The following is a 24,770-nucleotide window of genomic DNA, read 5'->3' as shown; positions in this document are numbered from 1 at the left end:
AGCAACAATACTCAGGTAGGCTGTGCTGGTTAAACCAGGCCACGTTGGTACTAAGGGGACCAAAGTGGACCAAGAAAATCTCCCCCCACCATGACACCAGCAGCAGCCTGAAGCGTTGATCCAAGGCAGGATGGATCCATGTTTTCATGATGTTTCCAGCAGATTCTGAGCCGAGCATCTGAATGTGGATGAAATGGAGACTCATCAGACCAGCAACGTTTCTCCATCTTCTATTGTCCAGTGTTGGTGAGTGTGTGTGAATTGTAGCCTCAGTTTCCTGTTCTTAGCTGGCAGGAGGCACCCGGTGTGTCTTCTGCTGCATCCTGGTCCAGACAACTGCTGCTCTGGATGTTTTCTCTTCTTCAGACCATCTCTGGAAACCCTGGAGATGGTTGTGGGTGGAAATCCCAGTAAATACTCAGACCAGCAACCATGTTCAAAGTCTCTTAAATCCTCTTTCTTCCTCATTCTGATGCTCAGTTTGAACTTCAGGTTTTCACCACGTCCACATGACTACATGCTGCCACGTGATTGGCTGATTAGATATTTGTGTTGACAAGAAGTTGAACAGGTGGAGCTGATAAAGTTACTGGTTAGCATATAGTGAAAGAATGACCTAGAACTTTTATCAGCTTTTAACCTTTGACCTCTGACTGTTGGTGTGTCTGTGTTAAGATGTCCACTCTCCAGAAACTTCACAGGAAGAAATATACCAGACTGATCACTCAAAAATGACTTGAAACTGTTATCTGATCACCTGACTTTAAACATGTTTCATAACTTTGTTCAGGCTGACGTCCTTACATAAATTCCCAGAAACCTTTGGGTTGCAAATATTTCTGAGCGGTTCAGGTCCAGATCAATCAAAAACCTCTCAGACAGTCAGCAGGAGAATTCCTCGGATACAACGGCATGCTGCCATTCTCCTTTCAGTGTCTGCTTGCTTTTTTCCCGCTGGTTGATGTTCGTGTTTCCCAGACGGCCATTTACATGCTAATGGAAGCCTGTGTGTGAACGAGTGTGTGAGAGGGAAAGGAAGGGATAAGGAGCAGGGAGGAAGAATGGAGGGAGAGAGGGCTTTCCATCCTTTGTGTTTCAGATGAATGAGTGGATGTGGGGAGGGGGCATCTTTCAGCCAGCTGCCATGCTGCACTGAAAAGTGAACATTCCTGAAGAAAACTGTCCCAGCGTTCCTTGGCATGGACGGATCAGGAACTGTTGTGTGAGGCACAGGATGAGAAATCACATTGTGTTATTAAGTCCAAGGGCAGGACCGAGTGCGAGCTTTGATACCGGACGGATTAGAGGCGGCTTTCAGTGTGAAATAATTCTGCTTTATTGAAGGAGTTTTCTCTTCTTTTAAAGGTTTAAGTAGAAAAACTGAAGCGATCCACTGCTTTATGTCAGAGGGTTGAGCTGTAACAGTGGCATGCGGTCAGGAGAGGCAGGTGAGGCCTCACCTGTCATGACAAAGAAAAAAAAATACATAAAACAAATATTAATATTTTCCACTAGTCTGTGTTAAAAATGCATTTTCAGTATGACTAACACGTTTTTGACAGTTTATTAAGTAAAAATGGCCAAATTTGAGTATTTCTGATCAGATCCAGGGCAGAAACCCCGGGCGAGGCCGTGGCGAGCTGGGCCTCCTCTGACTGGTGAGCCAATACAAACGGGGCTGCGTGGCGTCCGTTTCTGTTCCGCAGCATATCGCCAAGATGAACGTTACAGAAATGTGTTCTACACCATGACTCTCCACCGTCTGTGTGATGTCTTTAATGTGTGGGAGAATTATTCTTTATTGTACAATAAGGTGCAGAGAAAAGTCAGCAGGTGAGGCAGGCAGTACTCTGTCTCACCTGAAGGGGGCGAACTCGCACACCAACACTGTGTGAGCGTTGCCAACTTAGCGACAAGGTCGCTATATTTAGCGAGTTTTCAGACCGCTCTAAAGCGCCTAGCGACGAATCCAGCGACGTTTTCTGGTGTTACTGCAGACGTTTGGAGACGGACGTAATGAACGTCGTTTGCTGGGTAGGCGCCTCCCCGGACCCAAAGCAGCCAGAAGAGGCCTGGTCCTCACCAGCAGCAGCAGCAGGAGATGATCTGTTTCATAACCAGGCTGAAAATGAAACAGGAAAACTTTTAGAAAGTTAAAAGTGTTGTAAATGTTGCAGACTGCTAATTAGAAAACAACCTAATTAAACTTCCAAAAAAAGAAAAATAACCAAAGATTTTTCTATTATTATTATTTTTGTCTTTTTAAACATTCTCAGCTTGTCTTTTCGTCACTTTCTGCCTTTCCCACGACGTTCCCTCCATGACAACCTCCATTACAACTATATGTTCCAGGCTGTGATGCAGATTAGATGATGGAAACTTCCTGCTGGCCATCAGATCGGAGCGATGTCAGATAGCCTACTGGCTTTATTTACAGCACACCTGGTGATGGGAAAGCCTGAAACATGACCAGCGGGGGCTCAGAGGATGCCCTTTCTGGCTTCAGTCAGACATTCCAAGACTGTTGTGGAAGAGCCGTGGAAAAGCGTCACATGTGCCGTGGATCACGTGTAACTCCACAGAACCAGTCAACAGTCTGGACACGCTGACTGGTTCTGGAAGAACTGGTTTTCTTCCCCTCGGCTCTTTGATTGAAGACTTTCTCATCCTTCAAACTGGAAATCAGCTGTTGGGAACATCTGTGAAGGTCTGTCCCGCTTGTGTTGTTGGACCTGGTTGATGCTTTTTGCATCAGTGTTTTCAGTCAGTTGATCGACTGGCTGTCTTCCAGGTGTAGGGATTGGCTTCTTTTGGCTCAGCTTCCTTCGAAGAACCCGTTCTTTCTGTTCTCAGATGGCTTTTCTCACATTTCCAGGATAATTATTACATGGAATTTATTTACCAGGGTAACAGAATTCCTGGTAATCTGCGTGTTTCCGTTTCCACTGCAAAGTTCCAGAAGATTTATTCTAATGGCCGATGCCACTTGTTGGCACGGCGGTCAGACGTCCGCTGCTTTTAATCTTTTGTATCTTTTCCTGAAGTAGTTTCAGTCCTACATTCAGCTCTTCTGTCTCGAGTTGCGCTGAAACATCGTTTAAAAGAGTCTTCCCATTGCATCATTTGTCAAATGTTAAAGACACAAAGTTTGTAGAAGTTGAACACGCCAGCTTTTCCATGCGGTGAACAGACGTGTTTCCCGCTGCACGAACGATCCACCATTCAGATCCCTTCAACAGACAGTCCCACCACTGAAGAGTTCCAGGGAACCGGAGAAGTCCTGCTCCTCTACGTGGTGAAAGTTTGGGATGAGGGAAGGTTTGTTTTACCTGGGTAATGCTGGCGGAAAGGCGCCATGTGAATGAAAAAATGATGGAAAGGGGCGTTTCTATTTCAGCCTAATTTCACAATTATGAATGGTTTGTGTTAGAAAGCAGTTTTTAATTTAGTATTTTAGTTAAAGCTTCATTTTTATTCATTTGGTTGGTTTAAAAAAATGACCTTTTAATATCTTAGTCAAACCTTTTACATTAAAAACAGAACCACAACAAACAAGCCAGATTTGACAGTCTGCCGCCTTCCTCCTCTCAAATAATGGTATGAGCCTAGTCTTTCCCTGCATGTGATTGGCTGCACGGTGTGCCCATCAAAATAAAGTCCTGCCCCTTCTGAATGTTTGACTCTTCACGACATGGAATCAGCTGTTGGAGCCGGCTCGTTCCTGAACGATTAAATCCCTACAAGGCAAAGACGACACAATCCAGATTATAGAGTGGATTTCAGCTGGTGGTTAGCGGCGTTTTTCCAGTGTGTTTTAGGGAAGGTTTTCTTTTTCCCATCAAACAGCGGTGGTGTGAGACACCGTGGGGGGTCCTGACCTCACTGCTGGTTGATGATGCTGGTTTGGTTCCTGCTTTAACCTCTGAATGATTTTTTCCTTTTTAATGGTGGTTGGTGACTAAATGTAATAACAGCTGGTTAAGTTAGCCCATTCTTTGAGCCAGGTCCCTCTATCACCCCCCACCATTACTGGTCTACGGTCATACTGCAGTTTAAATGTGACCTCCATGTGTGACAACGTGACGTTGATGCTCGTGGAAGCTACACATGTCAACGTGTCCGCCGCCTCTGGTGCAGGTTGGGACGTCTACTCACTTACATGGGGCAAAAGAGGGATGAAAGTGGCAACTCACTTTGAGAAACAACAGATAAGGATCTGATTTAGTGGTCTGGGTCTGATTCGTACTGTAATATGGACAGAAAAGTCCCATTTATCTGCACTGTTAATGTAAAGGCCTAAAACAAAGACCCTGCAGTGGGGGCGTTCAGCTCGGTCCAGGCTCAAACCTCGGCCTGGGGCTGTTTGCTGTATGTCCCTGACCTCCTCTCCTGTGAAACAAAGGCCACTAGAGCCCAAAACTCCTTTTAAATCATTCCTGCAGTGAAATTAAAACTGAATAGAAATGCAGTGTTTAGCAATCTGAAAATCAATTTACAAACATCACACACATCATGCTGCCACACACACTGATCATAGTAAGTCTGAGCTCGGAGTTTCATGCTTCTCTGAAAGGCCATTTCAGCCTGACGCCACCAAGTCCAAGTACTTGTGGTACTTTTTAAAACTGATTTTGTTGATGATTTGGATCTAGTGGCCTTTATTGAGCAGGCTAGGATTTGGACCAGGACCTGTGACGGTTGTCTTAAGGAAGACCCAGCAATTCAGCCCACACACAAGGAACAGTTTGAACCGTTAATTTACGCCTGGAGAGGCGGAGACAGGCAGGCCGCTGCTGGGACCAAATGGAGGGTGTAGGCGGTGATCGGTGGTCGATTCAGGGGTCAGCAACCAGGTAGACAGAAGGCAGGAGAGTCCGACAGGTGATCAGGCAGCGGGGAGTCAAAGGAGGAAGCGATGGTCGACAACATAAATCTAGAACAAGACAAGGTTTTGGTACAGGATCTCTCACAAGGACAGTAGGTGACCATCTGGAAGGGAAGCAGAGACTGGGTAGGGATTAAATAGGGTGGAGAACAGGTGGAGAGAGTGAGTGGTAATGAGGCTCAGGTGGAGCAGATGAGGCTGATTACGGAAGCTGCAGAGACTGCAGACCAGCTCCCATGACAGGACTGGCTGAACCGAGGAGCTGTAGCCGCCTCTGTTGGCACCTGCTCCGCCTTAATGGTACCTGGATTCCCTCTGGAGGACCTGGATGAAGCCTGATATGTGCCGTATGGACAGTTTATGTGCATGTGTAGCATACCACAATGTCTGGGAGAAACTCGGCTTCAAAGCTTCTACTGAGCCCAAACACAGCACAGTTAAAGCCACAAAAACTTGATGAAATCATAAAATATGTCTTACTGTTGCTGCTCTGTGGTAAAAACTTGAGCAGCGTTGTTTTCCAGCTGGAATAAAAGTCTGTTGCTTTGACTCTGTTAGAAATGAATCCCAGAAATCCAGCTTATCCATATAAAGAAGAGCTGTTCTCTCTTTTCTTCTTTAGGCTCGAGTGCGCCCTCCTTCTATAATATCCAGTCTTTGGGTTTACTTCCGTCTGGCTCCTCATTGGTTGTTTGTCTCTGTAATGGATAGACCTGTCCAGGTGTACCTGATTGCATACAGGACTACCCCCATGACCCTGGAAGGACTGGGGTAAAGATAAACATGTGGTCTCCAGCTTCCAGATATGGACGTTTGCCACCTTTTTTTAACTGATGAACACACAACGACACGTCTTGCGTCCACCATTCGAACTGGTTTGGTTAGTGGATGTAAAGCAGGAGCATCTTTTGTCGTGTTGCTTGAAGTTCCACATCTTTATCAGGTTAAACAGACCAGATAAACAGCAGGTTCAGGTTGAACTTATTAATGTGGTGCTGTTGCTGTAATAACAAGTTACGACATGCAGTTGCATAAACGTAGTTACTTAAAGCCTTTCCACCCTAAAATACCTCACCAATGAGCTGCATGATTCCCACCCTGACTAAGCTAACCCAGACGTGTCGAAACACAGTGACCTGTGCAGACAGCGGGTGTTGGGAAATCCCTCACGCTGGATGATCTGTAGCACCAACACATGAAGACATGCCCTCTAACATCTGCCCCATGTCACGGAGCTTCTGTAGGCTTCATCACATGATCTTCATGTTTGATTTGTTTCTTCATTGGCCATCAGGGACGTGTAAGGACAGGAAGTAGCTGCAGACTGTCAGAGTAAGAGTTGGAGTGGCCTCTTTACTCCTCTGAGGCTGATTTTGTCTTTACTTGTTCGGGCTTCTTCTGACTTTTTCAGCATAATCAACATTTTTTTAGATTACACAAGAAATGAAAGATGGATCTTTATGCATCACAAAGCTAACTGGAAGGTGAAGCATCATGTGAATCTAATGTTAAACATCTGCAACAGGAAGTGAGACTTCGGTAAACCACAGAGACGTCTTCGTTCATGCTTCCTGTTGAGCGTTGGTGGGTGGAACGCTGTTTCTGTGTGACACTTATGATCCTTTTCAGTCACTTCCTGCTTTTGACATTCAAAAGCCCTCGCCGTCGCCATGACCTCCCTCTGCACTCATATGCAGAACTATTTGGATATCTTAATGGAAAGATGGATAAAACATGAATTTGTGCCCCCTGTACATCTCTCACTACTTTTCAACTAAATATCCTCCTAATTTGCAGTTTATATCACGCTGGGACTCATATCTCCTTCAACCCATCTCATTTTTGTCACAGAATGCCCCAGCTTGTCCTCGTGTGGGTCATGCTGACAAAAGCAGCAGGAAGCAGCTGCATTTTCCCGTAGAAAGATCTCACCTGATGCTTCAGCCTCGTGAAGCAACCTCTTGTATCTTGAAGAAAGATCTCCAGGAGTGTGGGTGTGTAGAGGATGAGTATTACTCCACCTGAACCACACAACACTCTGAGAGGTGTAACCTGTCTGCCTTTACAATATACTGTTAGAGCATTCCTGGCATTATTCTGGTTACCCATAATTCCATCTGTCCACCAATATGTTTTATTGCTCTTATCCAGTATCAGGCCGCAGTAGTAAGAGACTAAAGAAGGACATTGTAAACTTTCTTCTGCTGAGTGGTTTCCAGCTCACCATGGTGGCTCTTGATCGTTCTCTGGCCAGAAGGGACACAAAACATTTCTTTACAGTAAATTCTTATCATGCGTTCAAACTGCTTGGAGTGACTTCACGGCATCACAGCCACCCACACTGGAGATGAGTTCTTCTTGTTTCCATGTCATGTTGAGTTTCTCTATGAAGGGCCGTGCTCAGCTAACCCATTAATCTTATGTTTTATGTGCTCTCTGCAGCCTTTAGAAACGTCACCATGTCCTTGTGCATGTTTAGAGACCTGAATGGCTGGAGAAAGTACCATGTACACAACATCCACTGGTTTTTGGAAACACTTTCTGAAACCTTCAGTTCTGTATTTTTACCTTGTAAAAAGTGGCTGAGAACCACAGAAACTGGGCGCTGACAGTCAGTTCATTTACAGAACAAGCCGTCCCTTAAGCCTTCTCATCTTTGTGTACGTTCATGGGGATAGAAATCAAATCGCTAACATTATTTAGCATGAAAGAAGACTTAAACTATAAGTTAATTTAGAAATATTTTCCTCATGAATCTCTCAGGTCTGACGTCTTGGTATCATTCTCTAATATCTATCTAAGATTTTTCTTAAATTCTTTCTGAATTTGTTTTTAAAAAATTCTCACAACTCTACGTCAGATTCCCAAACATGTTTGTAGACACACAGTTCGCATCTTCTCTCAGACTGACCAGTCTCCTGTTAATTGAAAAGATGTGTCAGGTATCTCTAATTAGCAGGAAAACACCTGAAAATATTTAACCCTTTAAACCCTTTTTATTTGATCCTTTAACAAAATGTGAAAAGATAATTAAGTACTTTTATTTTTCATATGTTTACCATTTATAACCACGTGATATGCAGCATAGTCTTCTGGCTCCTGGGATCCACCAGGGGGCAGAAGACAAGTATCAGGTTGTATCCAACAAGTTTTTACCATAAAATGATGAAAACGGTCTCAGAAACAGTGTGTCTCACATATGACACATACAGCTTTATAGGGTAAATTAATTAACCAACAGTTTAGCATAAATATTACTGTGACTTTATAATTATCCTTTAATACAACAGAAGAAAACACAAACGCTTCTTTTGGTTCAGAGATGGCAGCAGTCAGATGTTTCGAAGTAGATGAGGAAACTCTGGAAAAAGCTGCTGGTGAATGAGGTCCCTGCTGGCCGTTAGAAAGTATTGAAGCAGCTTCTGCATTGGCTTCATTTTTCTGTCCTGGAAGCTACATGTTCAGTCTGTTCGCTCCGACCCCGTCTGGTGGTCCCATCAGTGAGGACACTTTTCCACATAAGACGCCATAAAGTCATGATTAACGTGCAGAGCTTCAAAGTAAACCTGCTCCTTTCAGGTTGTGGGTCAATACAGAGAGCATGAAAATGACTGGAGCTAAAATTCAACAGAGAAACCTAGAAAGGAAGAAGGGATTGAATTTCCTTCTGAAAGTCTGTAGCATTACTTCCACTGTTGGGTCTGCAGGTGTTAACAGGAGTTTTCTAACTTGTTGTTGGTCTCTGTCGTTGCAGAAGTGCTTTTTCAGCTTATCTCACAAACAAAGAAAGAGGCAATAAAGCTTTGCATGTGCACCCCGTCTGCCTTCATATAAACTTATAAAATTCAAAGCAGCAGCAGAGAAAGAATTCCAGCTGGTCTCAGAAGGAAGTGCTGAGTCAGCCGTCTCAAGCTGAGTCATGGTTGTCAGTTTCAACGCCTTCAGACCTGACATGTCATGAACAGTCACACTGGGCCTGGTCGCTGGTTCAGGCCAAGACAGGAAACAGGAAATGATAAGAGTGACCTCACATTTAACATTTTATATGGAACGTTAGTCAGAATGATGTTTATTAAATTTAACATTAAAAACTCAGCAGAAGCAGAGTTTAAAAGTAGCCCAGTTAAAGCATGTAGGCACTCATTACCGTCTGAAGTACAATGAACAGTATCAGTATGGCTGGATATTTATACTTTCTTGCAAACTTTAATTCCATGCCAACTTACAAACCCCACCTACTGGACAAACTTACATCTCATATTTTACCCTCATATATGTAAACGGGCTCAGTAATAAAAATAAGGTATTATCCACTTTTTACGTATTTAATGAGATAAAATAATCCAAAATACTGCCTTACATCATCAAGCATTCTACCACGTGATTCGGCCTTCACTTCCCTAATTTTCCTCCTCTTGGATAATTCAGAGATTCTGTAAGTCTTTCGGTCAGTGACATAGGTATTTATACTACACCTTATCAGGTACACCTGTCCAGCAGCTGTCTGGACCAGAATGCCTGGTTGAGGTCAGAGATCGGACAGAAAGACAACAGTTCTTGCCAGTTTCCTGGCCCACTTTGAGCCCCTTAAGCCTTGTTTCCACCAACCGGTGTGGGTCAGGACGGGACGGGAGGCTGTGGATTTGGTTTGTAAACTGTAATCTGGTTGCGTTCCCACAGCTTTAACCTTACCTGAGAGGCAGAGAATCAGCCGGATGGAGGCTGATTCCTCAGCCGCTTAATAGCATGACGCTGTTGCAGCGTGATACCGTCCTTAAAGAAATACCAAAACCCGACTCATCCAACAGAAAGGCATCCACCAGTCTGTCTTCTTCCTTCTTGGCAGAGCTTCATGACGCCATTTTAAACGAAGGTTTAATCAACAAAAAGAAAATCTGCCGCTCTAAACAAGAAACCATTCCTGCTTTGTTTTTATGCTAGGCCGCTCGGGAAGTGACTTTTTTTTTTTTCTTCAACCAATCCATGGATTTCAGTGTGTCTGATCCTTCTGGGTCAGATCAGTTAGACTGGTACCCAAACGAAAGGGGCCCAAAAATGTAGGACGGGTCAGGTTGAATATTAGGGAACCCTTCCCAGTTTTCATGCCCTGCCCCCTTTGGTGGAAACAAGGTTTTAGTACCAACGTGGCCTGGTTTAACCAGCACGTTCCTGGTCTGATGAGTCTCCATTTCAGCTCCACATTCAGATGCTCGGCTCAGAATCTGCTGGAAACATCATGAAAACATGGATCCATCCTGCCTTGGATCAACGCTTCAGGCTGCTGCTGGTGTCATGGTGGGGGGAGATTTTCTTGGCCCACTTTGGGCCCCTTAGTACCAACGTGGCCTGGTTTAACCAGCACAGCCTACCTGAGTATTGTTGCTGACCATGTCCATCCCTTTATGACCACAGTGGAGCATCTTCTGATGCTACTTCCAGCAGGATAATGCACCATGTCACAAAGCATGTGGAGAAAATCTCTGATGTTTCCAACACTGTGTTAAATTATTGCCACCAAGAATGAAGGCAGCTTTGAAGGAAACGGAGGTCCAACCGGATACTGGGAAGGTGGGTCTTAAAACGTGGGTGTATGTGTCAGCATCCGTCTTCATGGCAGCTCTGACAACAATGAAGCATCACCAACAAGCAGCTGATCAGAATGACGATGCGTCCGTGACTCTGATGTCAGTGTGTTTTATCATAGAATCACTTCATGTTTTCTTTCCCAGAAAAGTTTCCTGTCTTGAAGCAGCTTTTTTTGTCAGATGACTCTTCCTCTCTGCCGGCCCAGCAGCGAGTTTATAAGTCGACTTATTAACCATCATGTGCAGTGAGTCATGTGCTTCACAGAGGAGCAGTGTGTATATGTGTGGTGGCATCTATATAAGGAATAAGTCAATTACTTTAAAGTAATAACTATTAGTTCACTGCTGCTCGTTAGTATTCTGAGCTCTTCTTCATTCACTTCTCAACAGCTTCAACTAACACAAAGATTTCCTTCATGGCCCTGAAAGAGCTACCATAAAAAAAAAAATCTTATCTTTTGGAACATTTTACTTGGCTTTTATAAGGCTGTCGGTCATTTTGGATGTGGGAACGTAGCTACAGAGGATTCCAGCGGAGTATATTTATAACAGTCTCCAGTCTCAGAGGCTGTTGTCCACTGCAGGTCTCACATGTGTAACAGGGTTATGTAATCATGTAATGAAATGAGCATGAAAACAAAACATAGCTTCCCCAACCATTCAGTTTGTATGCAAACAAGATGATTCAGTTTGGCATTTACACAAGCAAAAAAAAAAACTGGTTCTCCTCATTACATTTAAAGCACTTCACAATCTGACCCCACACATGTATCTGATCTCCTGCACATCGCCACTCCGGTCCGTTCACTTCACTCCTCTTCTCTCCAGCTTCTTGTCCCCCCTGCCCGTCTCGTCACCATGGGGAGCCGAGCATTCAGCCGCTCTGCTCCCCACCTCTGGAACTCTCTTCCCCCCGACGTCCGTGCCGTAGTCTCTCTTCCTCTCTTCAAATCACAACTCAAAACACATTTGTTCAGACAGTCCTACGCCATCTAGTCACTCTCCATCTTCATGTTGTCCTCCGTCCCGTTTTGTTTTGTACTTATTGTTTACCTATTTTAATGTTCTTTTGTACAGTGTCCTTGGGTGTTTTGAAAGCAGCTTTTAATTAAAATGTATTATTATTATTATTATAAGTGTGTGTGGGCTTTGGTTTCTGCTTGACCTCCACTCAACAAAAGCTAATTTCAACTGATGATAAAATGCAGGAGGCAGGTCCATCACTAGGAGCCATGGTTCATGTTTGGTGTGTGGAGAGGAGGGAAGCTGTTCGTCTCAGTAGTTAATGAGACCCTGGAGGACTGCGGGGGGAGGTGCAGGTGAAGGCCTGATCACATAAACACACACTTAGCTTTGACCGAGTTGTATCCAGCCTGCAGCAGGTCCGTTTTTAGTGTCATAGTGGAGAGGTGACGAGGTGGGAGGACCACGATATACGACTTGGAGGCAGGCAGAGGAGGGAACTGGGGTTTATCTAATGAAACTAAAGGTGGTGCAATGGCAGGATTAACAAGAACTGCAACCAGGACTAAATAACACAACTAATAACAAGTTACAAAGTAAACTAGAGCCAGTTAATAACAAACTGGTATAGGACTGATGAGGATCTGGAAATGAACAAAAGAAACGGTAGTTTTTTTAAATATGTTGAAGTAAAAGAGCCAAAATCAAGACTACTGGGCACCTAGTGATGGCTATATAAAGGCAAACTGCAGGCGGTTATCCAGTCTGAAACCAGATACTGATCTGATCAATGAGGTCTGCACTGGTAACTGTGCGGCCAGCAGTTGTAAATAATGAGGTGACAACTAGCTGGTTGGTAGAACGGTGATCACTGAATAATTTATTGTACCGGATTTGCCACCACAGAATGCATAAGGAAACCTCCACAAACCAAAACCGCAAGCAGGACTCACTAGAATCTAAATGAATCCAGAAAATATCTTCAAACACAAAGACCAACATGACAACAAAACTAAAAACAGACATCTAACAAGAACTAACCCAAAGACAGTCGAACCCACAGCTCGGCATAAAGTCGCTGTGGCTGTTCAGGTTTTCTGGTTTGGAAATAAATGTTAATCAGTCCAGTCTGTTGCCTGTTTTTGAACTTATCATGTGGCAAGAAGCTGATGTATTTACATTCATCCATTTTTAAAGTGGTTAATATCTGTTCGTCCTCTATGGACAATATTAATGTCTAGTAAAGACAATAATGTGATGATCACTACCTTCAGTGTCCAGTGTGCTGACATACAGTAGAAAACTGCTTTGTACGCACCCGTAGTGCATGTGCTTTTAGTGTAAAAGCCACTCTTAGTGTGCATCTCGGCAGCAAATAGCTGTGGTGCAGGGTTAATGGCAGCACTCAAACGCATCTCAGAATGCTAAACTCCATGAATATTACGGGCACTAGTTGAGGCCTGAAGATGGCTGAGTGGAGCTAATGCTTTTCATCATTCGTGGTTCTGCAGGGCAGTAATGGACCTGCAGCTGTGTTATAGACAATATAACCTTAAATGCAACCTGCTGTTGTTTATCATCCCTGCCAGTGTGTTCGATGTAGTCCATCTAAACTCTAAAGACTGTAACACACCATTAAGTCTAGGAACACACTTAACACATAAACTCCAGGTCAGTAATGAGTGGAGGGAAGCATCTATTACAGAATTAGACCACTTTAAAATGAGCCTTTCTATGGGTTTAGTTTTTTTTTCTTATTAAAGCTCACATTTATTAGTATATTGCATTCTTTCTGTACTCATTAATAAGATAAAATGATTAGATTATGAAGGTGACCTGCGGAGGAATGGCCACCTGTGCTAACACTGCTTTCAGGGTTAGGCTTCGACATGATCTCCGCTTCCTCCAGGAAGAGTCTGCTCTGGCCCTCGTGTAAATACCTGTGTGTTGTCCAGCTAAGCTCCAAGGTACTTGTACTCCTCCATCACCTCCACCTCTTCTCCCAGGATGTAGTCTTTTGTTTAGTCCTGTTCCTCCTGAAGTAAAAAATCATCTCTTTTTTTGTGTTCAAGATGAGGTGATTGTTTCTGCACAGTCCCTTAAATTGACTGACCAGTTCTCTGTTCTCAGCTTCTCGTCCATCGCTGATACTCCCCACAGGTGCAGAGTAATCAGAGTATTTCTGCAGATGAAGGGACTCAGTTGTACTGGACGTCTGAGGTGTACAGTGTGAAGTGAAATGGTGAGAGTCCCTGGTGGTGCTTCAGTGCTGCTGACCACCATGCCAGACACACAACCTTCCAGTCTCACACACTTGTCTGTTAGGTGGTCATACATCCAGGTGGTGGTGGAGGCATCCACCTGGAAGTTATGCAGCTTCTCATATAACAGGCCAGCTGCTTAGAACTTGAGAAATGAAAGAAAACAGGATCCTCAAGGTGCTGCCTGATTTCTCCAGATGAGAGTGGGCTCTCTAAAGCAGGTAGATGATGGCATCATCAACCCAAAGCCCTTACTATATGAGAACTGTAAGAGGTCCAGTAACAGGCTCTCATGACTTTTATAAATACGAGTAGTACTAACAAATCTTTAGAAAGCCTCTATACTGAGCCTGAGTTAGCGTATGTGTTGGCTCAACAAGGAAATCCTCTTTTTACTGATAAGGTTTCAACTAATATGTAAAACAAACTAAATAAATTCAAAACATGATGATGTCCATCACACTTTAACACTTTACTACACTGGTTCTCAAACTTTTTTTTACTGCGCCCCCTTTGGAGGAAACTTTTTTGGTTTGTTCCTTGTCTTCAGCTGCAGCGGTTGCTGATCCATCCTGCTGTCAGAAATCAGTGTGGACGTGCTGATGTTGACAGCTGGATGGATCAGCAACCGCTGAAGTAAAGAAAAGTGTTTTAGCATTTTCCTCTTTTTCAGATTTAGTCCAAAGCATGCATAAAGGTGAATATTAAGGTGCTCATGTTTCTGTTTTTCCTCCCTCGCTGCTTTGTAATTGCTTTAAGCTAAATTCAGTTTGGGGATAATTGACAGAAAGATGTGGCTGGTCTGTCTCTTCAGGGTCTGTCTCTGTGGTTTCACTGTAGCTGGTGTACACTTGACTTTTTTATGTTATTATTGTGAAGGTGTGACATCTTGAACTATCCAAGCTGCTTCCAGTGTAGACAAAGACAAAGCAGACAGCAGTAATTAATTTACCAGTGATGCAGGACGCTTCATGATCGTTTGTCTGGACACAGAATGAATTAAACAGCAGAAAAGGCTTCAGAGTAAACTGCTCTATGAGCTTCTTGACGTGTTGTCATCCTGACCCTCGCCCTGCAGGAGCACGTGCACAAGCATGACAGATGGCTATCACTTCCAACTGCTTCTCCTAGCGTTTCTATTTCTGGCTTCCTCAGGCACGGCACCCTTTGTGTAGGCTGTCAGTGTGTATTTAACCCACAGACGGAATTTCAGAAGCAGATTTAAATGTTTTCTCTATATTAGTGAAGTTTGGTTTCTCTGAGGTTGAATTTATTGTGATGTTTCTATGGCGTGTTTCTATCTTGACATAATGGAACATGCAACAACAAAACAATAAGTAATTACACCCATAGAGCTCCACCCTCACTTAAAGCCACTCTGACCTTCCTGTCCAGCCTTTCCTTCCGCAGCCTTGCCGCTCCCGTGGGGAGTTGCCGTAGGTGAGAGTCTTGTGCATGTTGTGGTGAATGGTGGCGTTCAAGTTATACCATGAACCAATCAGCAATGCCCAGGTGATGAGGTGAAATTCGCCAACAGCAGTGATGGACTGGAGAGAGTTGTAAGCGTTTTATGAATGAAACAAATGAATGAAAAACACCTGATTAATCCCCTGAGGGGAAATCATAATGTTGCAGTGATATTATTTTAAAAGGCTGGTGGCTGTCATCCTACAGACTTGAAGAAGCCTCTGGCTGAACACACTGTTGTTTCTTGACTCTTGTGTAGAGGATTTCCCATCATTCTCAGCAGCTTGTGCACATTTCTTCTCTTGACTCACTGTTAGCAGCTGGATGTCCCGTGTGCAGAGGGTTTCTTGTGCCAAGCCAAAGCGCTGCTGGACCTCCTACTTTTAGCTGCTTGTACAGTGTTAGTATTAGAGTTCGGGACGTCTTCCTGCAGCTACGCCTGTGAAACGCTGCATTATCTGTATTTCTTTTGTATCCTTGTTAGCACTTCAAGCTTGTCCATTTTTAGCTAGTGACATTTCCCATCAGAATGGTTGGAAGGAACGGTTTGAATTTCCTCTTTTCCCTCTGTGTTGGCCCATGTCCTGCTTTCTCTACATTTCCTCTTCAGTTTGTTTGGGATCCCATGTGTTATATCACTCAGTTTAATTTAATTTTGGAGCGCTTAATTAGTCGATCCTGCTGGTAATTAGTTTTTTCCGCTGCCATGGAAACTTATCATAACAGATCTTGAAGAGTCCAGTGTATCAGGAGAAACCAGCTGAGCCACACAGCCTGCAAACCAGTGTGACAAACAGCTGAACAGAGTCTATGGAAAGCTGACTGCGTTTTAAAAAGAAATATATGATCAGTATGACCAGTCCTCCTTCAGCTGCTGCCACCTAGTGGCCCATTCTGGGATAGGTACTTTTCCATGTTCATCACTCTCATCTTCCTCAGGACAAAGGATTGTGGGTATTCTTTCAATGCAGACGATCATTTTAAGATGACACATCGGTCAAATTGAAAGTTGGCTCGAGCCTGGATTGATTTTTAAAGCTGCTGGGTGTGCGATACTCTTAATTCTGGCCCTTACACTGCACCATACCTGAAATGACTGCATATTAGTGAAACGGTTTCCTACAGTCATATCGCTGAACACATTAATTTTTATACAAACTGCTGAGATGATCCTGCTCCTTCAGAAATAATTCATATCCCCTGCACAGCATTACTGATTTCATGCTGGGTTAACAGCAACCCTCGTGGCCTCTGTGGAGCTGATCTCACTGCAGCTTCTTGTTAATTCATAGTAGCATCTGCAGTACTTTATAAACTATATTTTTGTCGTAATGTTTGTCCTGTTCCACTGAATCTCTCTTTGTTAGCCTCTCAGTTAGATGAATGATTAATGTTTAGGGACTGAGCTTCTGTGCTGGAGGACTTTTATTCTGCTCCATTAATGTCCTCCCTCCGGGCTTTACCTGCGTCTTGAGCTCTGCTTCACTCTGCCAGTCCAGAGTAAGCGAAGCTACTGAACCCAGCCCTCAGTGCTGGGCATTTATGAAGAGATGCACAATCAGTGCAAGTTACAGCTGCTGGTCAGCGAACCGTAGAGCTTCATCAAAGCTAACGTTTTGGCTGGTTTGATCTGTCTGGATGTCTGGAAGATAACACAGAATTTGAGATGTCACCTGTAGTCCAGCATCCCTGCGTTCCAGTTGGTTTAACCCTTGAAACTTCAACATATATTTTTTACTGTCCCAGTCAGCATCATGATGTTTCTCAGCTGTCAGATTGGGAGGTAAAATGATGTAAAATGAATGTATGAATAGATAAAGCAGCATAAAGGTCGACCAGAAGAAGAAAGCAGAATTTATTACTAACAGAACTTTGTAGAAATAACACACAGATCAACAGTGACCAAACCTTTTCTCATCTCATCGTTCTCTCAAGTCTTGGCTTTCAGGAGAAAAATATTGTTATTGAAACAAACACACAACAGAAACTATTTCCATGTTTCCACTTTTTCCTCATTTCCAGTTATTCCTGCTACTATTTACCTGCTATCCTCACTAAACCAACTCCAGCTCAGCTGCTTTGTGGCGCCACCGTGCATCAGAAACGTCTTCTTGGCTTTATTCCAGCCATAGCGGAGCATTATTTTTCTTCTTTTCACACACACATAGAACTTTCTGCTCACTGGTTGATCTTTGGCTGCTCCTGATTGGACGTTACCGTCAATCTAAGCTCTCTGATTGGTGGAAAGTCTGACAGGAAGTGGCTTCATCATCATGTCCAGGTCTAAATAGAGGTCTCTTAGCAACATAGTAGTGATGGTGATGTTTTTATGGTGAAATGTGATAAATAATGCTGTTATCATGGATCATTGTGGATTTACCAGATAGAGTCTCTGAATAAAACTACATTTAGTGGCTGGATTGCAAACCTCCTGGATGGGTTAGAAATTCCTGGAAAACATCCGTAGCGAGTAAGATATCATCACAATTTACCCCACAGAGTTACACTACCGTCCTAAGAAGTGGTTGAAAATAGCAGAGATAGTGCTCAGAAGCAGTGGCCATCAGAGGTGCTTTAAGGGTTAATGTGATTGTACCTGGCGTTCAGGTGCATCAGTAATGTCTCTCACAAACACACCCTGTCTCAGGCTGTAGCAGCAGCACTGACTCAACAGACCGGAGCAAGCTTCAGCCCTTCAGAGCTTCTCTCACGGGGACCAAAAGGTCACGCTGAGTCTGACACGACATGTCAGAACACTCAGAATAACCTAAACAGTTAAAAGAGTTTAGTGTCTCCACAGAACTGGGTCAGGTGGATGAATGTTCTGGCTCGGGCAGATGGAGCTAGTAGCAGAACTTTCAAGACCTCATATGAACCAAGATGCCCTCAGCCAGGACTTTATACTCTGACAGCTGAAGGAGTGAGTAGGTGGAGCCATGGTGTACATATCCACTCAGTAGCCTCTTCATCGGGTCTACCTTCTAGTACCGGGTCGTCCTCTTCATCAGGACCACCTTCTAGTACCGGGTCGTCCTCTTCATCAGGACCACCTTCTAGTACCGGGTCGTCCTCTTCATCAGGACCACCTTCTAGCACCGGGTCGTCCTCTTCATCAGGACCACCTTCTAGCACCGGGTCGTCCTCTTCATCAGGTCCACCTTCTAGTACCGGGTCGTCCTCTTCATCAGGACCACCTTCTAGCACCGGGTCGTCCTCTTCATCAGGACCACCTTCTAGCACCGGGTTGTCCTCTTCATCAGGTCCACCTTCTAGTACCGGGTCGTCCTCTTCATCAGGACCATTTTCTAGTACCGGGTCGGACCTTTTTAATCCTGGTGTGATAGATGAAGCAGGTGGTGGAAACCTTCCTCAGAGGTTTTCTCCATATTAACATGACAGCATCACACAGTTGCTGCAGGTTTGTCGGCTGCATCCATGATGAGAATCTCCCGTTCCACCACATCCCAAAGCTGCTCTACTGGACTGAGATCTGGTGGCTGTGGAGGCCGTTGGAGTCCAGTGAACTCATCGTCATGTTCTAGAAAGCAGGTGGAGATGATCTGAGCTTTGTGACATGGTGCATTATCCTGCTGGAAGTAGCATCAGAAGATGCTCCACTGTGGTCATAAAGGGATGGACATGGTCAGCAACAATACTCAGGTAGGCTGTGCTGGTTAAACCAGACCACGTTGGTACTAAGGGGCCCAAAGTGGACCAAGAAAATCTCCCCCCACCATTACACCAGCAACAGCCTGAAGCGTTGATCCAAGGCAGGATGGATCCATGTTTTCATGATGTTTCCAGCAGATTCTGAGCCGAGCATCTGAATGTGGAGCTGAAATGGAGACTCGTCAGACCAGCAACGTTTCTCCATCTTCTATTGTCCAGTGTTGGTGAGTGTGTGTGAATTGTAGCCTCAGTTTCCTGTTCTTAGCTGGAGGAGGACCCGGTGTGTCTTCTGCTGCATCCTGGTCCAGACAACTGCTGCTCTGGATATTTTCTCTTCTTCAGACCATCTCTGGAAACCCTGGAGATGGTTGTAGGTGGAAATCCCAGTAAATACTCAGACCAGCAACCATGCCACGTTCAAAGTCTCTTAAATCCTCTTTCTTCCTCATTCTGATGCTCAGCTTGAACTTCAGGTTTTCACCACGTCCACATGACTACATGCTGCCGTGTGATTGGCTGGTTAGAACAGGTGGAACTGATAAAGTGGATGGTGAGCTAGTGTTCGTGGCTAACTCATCTTAACCATTAAAGAGCGGGAAGTGGGGGGGCATTATTTTGTTGAAATGCAGAAATATTTGCAGTGTTTCATGTCTCTGTGTGGAAACTCAACAATAAATAAGTCTAAAGACTTCTAACTTGTCAGCGATCAGCTCAGCACCATTCCTCTCGAATTATTGCATCAGACAAACCTCATTTTGTGTCCATCCTCACATCACTTTCCAGCCTCCTCTCAGTCCTGTTTGGGTGTTATTGGCACCTGTGGCCTTTTGATCTGCTGGAAATCATTTTGATTAGCTTTCATAAAGCTGTCCCTGCATCTGCCTGTACCCGTCTTTTTTTAATCAACCTTCTATCAGGCCTCCTGTAATGAGTCAAACCCATTTAAGACTCTGATCTCTGCAGTTTTACCAGACCACATAGTCCTGAAAGTCTTCTGTGAATCTTCTGTGTCCAGAAAGTGTGGGAGCTGGTGCATTTTGGCAGCGCTGCAGTGTTCCCTCAAGGGAAGAGATTTAGTTTCTAAATGCTGCTAAATCAGGATTTCTCTCCTTTAGATTAACAGGATTTTTGCTGCCAGATAAATAAATAAAAATAAGCTTGCGTCCAATTCCTAATGGTCTCATCTTTTTAAGGAATTGGCAAGAATGTCATCTGTGATCGGACCGCCACTCCTCTGGATGCCTTCAGAATGATGTCTGCTGCCCAGTACTACCCAAAGCTGCTGAGCATCATGGGAAATGTGCTCCGTTTCCTGCCTGCCTTTGTTCAGATGAAGAAGCTGTTAGAGGAGGGGTACATTGGAGAACTTCTGGTGTGTGAAGCTCAGGTATGTTGATAAAAAATAGAGCAGAATCCAGTTTTATTTATTCATTCTGATGCTTCTTGGCAATAATTAAGATAAAAATGTCCTGTCACATCTTCTCTTCTTTCACCCAAAGGTCCACAGCGGCAGCCTTCTGGGGAAGAAATACAACTGGAGCTGCGATGACTTGATGGGAGGAGGCGGCCTGCATTCGGTGGGCAGCTACATCATCGACCTGCTTACATTTCTAACGGGCCAGCGGGCCGTGAAGGTTCACGGCTTCCTCAAGACCTTCGTCAAACAGACGGACCACATCCAGGGCATCCGTCAGATCACCAGTGATGACTTCTGCACATTTCAGATGGTACTGGAAGGAGGCGCCTGCTGCACCGTCACGCTCAACTTCAACGTCCCCGGGGAGTTCAGGCAGGAGGTGATAGCGGTGGGGACGGTGGGGAGGTTAACGGTTACCGGCACAGACCTGTACGGACAAAAGAACTGTAGCGATGGAGGAAGTGGTCCTGAACTCCTGCTCAAAGACACCACGCCTCTGGAGAAAGCCTCCTTACCGGAAAAGGCGTTCAGTGACATTCCTTCGCCTTACCTCACTGGGACCATCCGCATGATCCAGGCGGTGCGGGAGGCCTTTCAGGACCAGGACGACCGGCGGACCTGGGACGGAAGGCCTCTGACGATGGCTGCCACTTTTGAGGATTGTCTCTATGCCCTTTGCGTGGTGGATACGATCAAGAAGTCCAACCAGTGTGGAGAGTGGCAGAACATTGTGGTGATGACGGAGGAGCCGGAGGTCAGCCCGGCGTATCTGATCAGTGAGGCCATGCGCCGGAGCAGGATGTCGCTCTACTGTTAGCGTCCAGCTGGGATCTGTTAAACTCACCAGTTTGATACCGTCAAACCTGTTCTTACTGTTACAGAGTTTATGCCAATATGAAGCAGTTTTCTGCTACTACAGCAAAAGCAATGGGATTAATAATCTCCATTTTATTTATATGGAAGCTTCATTTTTTCCTTTTTTTGTCATGGAGGACATGAGTCTCCAGTGAGATGCACTTGTAAATCAAGCCTACAGGGGAGTCGGACCAGGGAATTAGCGTCTGCAGGAATCTGCTAATATCCCCGTTTTACAAGCTGGCACGTAGCAGAGCGGAGATGCTTTCACCACCCTGTCGTCTTCTGGAGCAAACAGGTGTTCCTTCTCTTCTGTCTGGAAACGCCGCCTTACTGGCTCCCAGCGAAGAAGAGCCCTGGTCCTCTCATGCTGTGTGGCTCAGCTGTTGCTGTAATCTGAAGTACTTCTAGTTTTACAAAATGAATGTTAAAAAGAAGTCAGTGCGCTTAATATTCTGCCTGTTTGCTCCGTATCTTTGTAAGACAACAAAACAAACTGTCGTTTGCTGGTGTTTCACGTGTTTTACCTCCTGCTTATTGTGTGCAGTAGAAACAGGCTGTGCATTGGCTAGACAGTGTTTCCCTACCATATTGTGGTGGGCAAACACTGCTATATTGTGGGGGTGCCCCGCCCCCTCTTGAAGGTCAACTTAATTTATTTAATTTTATTTTCAATATACAGTGACAAAAAAAAGTCATGCAAGGTTTCCTTTCCTGTACAAGAAATCTCTACTTTGTCCTTTTAATCAAAAACAGCTTGTTATTTATCTTATCTACATGATGTCCAGGGGCGTATCCAGGAGATTTTTAATGGGGTGGCCAAGACATAGATTTCATTTACTACAATGTCCCGCAGGATCATTGGTTAGAATCAGTGTCTGGAATACAGGGATGATTGAATGTCTGGAAACCCTTAAATAACAGCTTTGAGTTCTTTATAATGTGAAAAATGCTCATTTTTATTATAAAAAACAAAAAGTTCTTCATCTTCCAGAAGAAATAAAAGGCTTTAAATATGACTTATACAGCAGAATAAACACACAGAAAGACCGATGATCAAATAATTAACAAAAATCCAGCTGTTCTTGTACACTAGCAGTCATAAGTTTGGAAAAACTTTCCCATTAAATCCAATAAGAAAGTTTTCCAAAACTTTTGAGCAGCAGTGGAATCTACTGGCTGGTGTTTTAAAGCCCCACCACTGAACTCTGAGGCGCCCCCTAACTACAACTAACTCAGCATCCATCTTCGTACAGTCCCTTCTCTGAGCTCTCTCCAGCCAGTAAAAAACATTCGTCCTCCTCTCAAATCTAGCAGCTCTATCCGGTCTGAGTGCTCTAGTGCGCCCCCTAGTGGAAACCTCTGGTAACAGGCGTTGTACCCATGCAGGTATGTGATGCTCACGATGGAGTCGCTTGCCAACACAAATGCAAGGTTATAAAGCAAGTATATTCTCAGCCTTGTGGTATTTAGAGCGACTCCGTAGAGTAAAACAATATTTGCTTCATCAGGACATTTCAGAAGCTTCTCGGTAAGTCTTGGGGAATTAGTCTGTGGTGAGGTCTGAAAATGCAACAAGACGTCAGCATTTTAGAATTCTTTGTGAACTCATGATTCAAGGTTGCTGAGATTAGCATCCTCTGTTATTCTGATCAGCTCTCAGTCTCAGGAACAGATGATTTTCAACTATTTAGCATCTTTTAAGCTTTTAAGCTGCGTTTCCATACAGTATCTCCACACATGAAAGGTCTCTGTTTTAGCACAGCTTCCTGTTTACATGGATCCATGCCTTTTACAAGCATCTAAACATGAACAAACAGTTCAGAACTCATCTGGTCAAAACATCCCTGCTACAAGCTCATATCAGCCTTCTTGTTCAACTAGTCCCATCTAACCTCCAAAACCCACAGTGTCTCAACCTTTTCTCCTGATTGTTGCTTGTAATACTCGAACGCGTTTTTATTTCCAGTTGTTAAGTTTTAACATCTTTAAACATCTGTTTTGGTTTTGCTCTCGTTAACCTCGTTTCCTGCAGCAGAGATCCTGAGAAGCATCCAAACTCAGATCAGAGTCAGGTGGTGGCTGCAAAGATGGCTGAAACTACTGATCAAAGCGACCCTGACCTTCAAGCCAAAACTACTGTGGCCAGGAAATGCAAAGCAGTTTTACATCGAGTAAAGCACTTTTACAAGTTTACCGAAATACAATTACAAAGGTGTTTTACCAAAATCTGTGACCCATCAGAATCTGTGACCATGGGGGGCGATAGCGTACATTTCTCTGCATGTATGTCTTAGAAGACGAGCAAAGTCTTGAACACGTTTATTGAAAACACATTTCTGACAGCTATCAGAATGTTACTTCACCTGCATCATAATGAACTGAAGTGTTTTCAAGTCTTTGCTGGTCCTCTGAGACGTTCTGCAGAGGCTCCCTGCAGGCACAGATTGTGAAGGGTCACAGATTTTGTTGAAACACCTGTCGTTGTAATTGCGTTTCGGTAAACTTGTAAAAGTGTTTTACTGGATGCATATCGTCTTGCACTTCCCGGCCTTCATACAAAACAGTTTTTTTAATGCCTCTGATCCCCTGTGCAGTTTCTACTGTCTGTGTAACAACTACTGAAAATGTAAATATGAAAATATCATTAAAAACAATTAAGTGTTTGTCTGCAGAATGAAACAAGTACTGTATGTGTTCTCTTTGTAAAAAGCCAAGGAACTGGAACATGTTTGAGGATTGTTCGAGTATTTATTCTCTGATTCTGCTGTTGAAGTTTTGTGGACTGTACAGACTGTTTCTCGGTTTCCTCCCGTGCTGACCAAAATAATCTGTCAAACACTCTGATGGAAAGCTTTATGTTTACTCAGCATGCACGACAGCCTGAACCCAACATCCCTGCTGTACACTGGAAAACTCTGTGAAGATCTCCTTCAGTCACACCCAGCTCTTATCAAACCTTCTTTCAACTTTTCTTCTGCTCATTTCTTTTAGGAATAAAACCACCCAATACCAAACAGCCTGCCTGGAAATGAAGAGCTCAGCACTGATAAGCTATCTGTTTGAGCTGCATCGAGGTGAATTATTGCCCCGTGTTCCAAACACCTTGCTGAGTCTACAGACTTTCCCCTTTGTCTGATAAGAGACCCATAACTGTCATTAGGATCTGGACTTCTTCCACCAGGGATGATTTAGTCTTGTGTTGCCTACACCAGAGATTCTGGATAAGTAAACAGAAAAATAGTAGATGGTCCCAAAGTGGTTTATTTTTATTATTTTTTTTCTTTGATGGCTAAATAAATGAAAATATCTGCAGAGAATGAGTGGGTTTGTTTTTTAATGGATACTAGGACCAAAGTTACTGGTACAGCTCTGGTGAGATGGAGGTAATGGAAACTATAGAAAATGCATCATTCATTCGTTCATCTATGTGACACTTAGAGGGCGGAGGGCTCCTTGTACGTTCAGATAAGCTACAGAGCTAGACGTTTGTACATGGGGTGGCCAGAGAGGGCGAACAAGGCTCAGAAATATCTCCATGTTTCTTCATTCTGTGTCTTCCTATACAAAATATGTCTGGTTACCGGATATTTCTCCACGTTCTCACGCTGAAGCTAACTTTACAACCAACTAGCAGCCTTGCTAGCCTCCTAGTTTAGTCAGCGCTA

General features: G+C 44.1%; 1 protein-coding gene across 2 annotated transcripts in view; it reads left to right on the top strand.

Annotated features, from left to right (window-relative positions):
• The window catches only part of gfod1 (glucose-fructose oxidoreductase domain containing 1), a 33,364-nt gene extending 8,947 nt beyond the window's left edge, over positions 1–24,417 (top strand). For both annotated transcript variants that reach the window (XM_041968863.1, XM_041968864.1), the window contains exons 2-3: positions 20,024–20,217; positions 20,330–24,417. In XM_041968863.1, coding sequence (XP_041824797.1) covers positions 20,024–20,217; positions 20,330–21,064 — 929 coding nt within the window. In that variant the 3' untranslated portion in view covers positions 21,065–24,417. The remainder of the gene's footprint in view (positions 1–20,023; positions 20,218–20,329) is intronic.
• The last annotated feature ends 353 nt before the right edge of the window (positions 24,418–24,770 follow it).

Source organism: Melanotaenia boesemani, chromosome 18, assembly GCF_017639745.1.
Source record: "Melanotaenia boesemani isolate fMelBoe1 chromosome 18, fMelBoe1.pri, whole genome shotgun sequence".
Taxonomy (NCBI): Eukaryota; Metazoa; Chordata; class Actinopteri; order Atheriniformes; family Melanotaeniidae; genus Melanotaenia; species Melanotaenia boesemani.
This window is presented reverse-complemented; position numbering and strand designations above follow the sequence as displayed.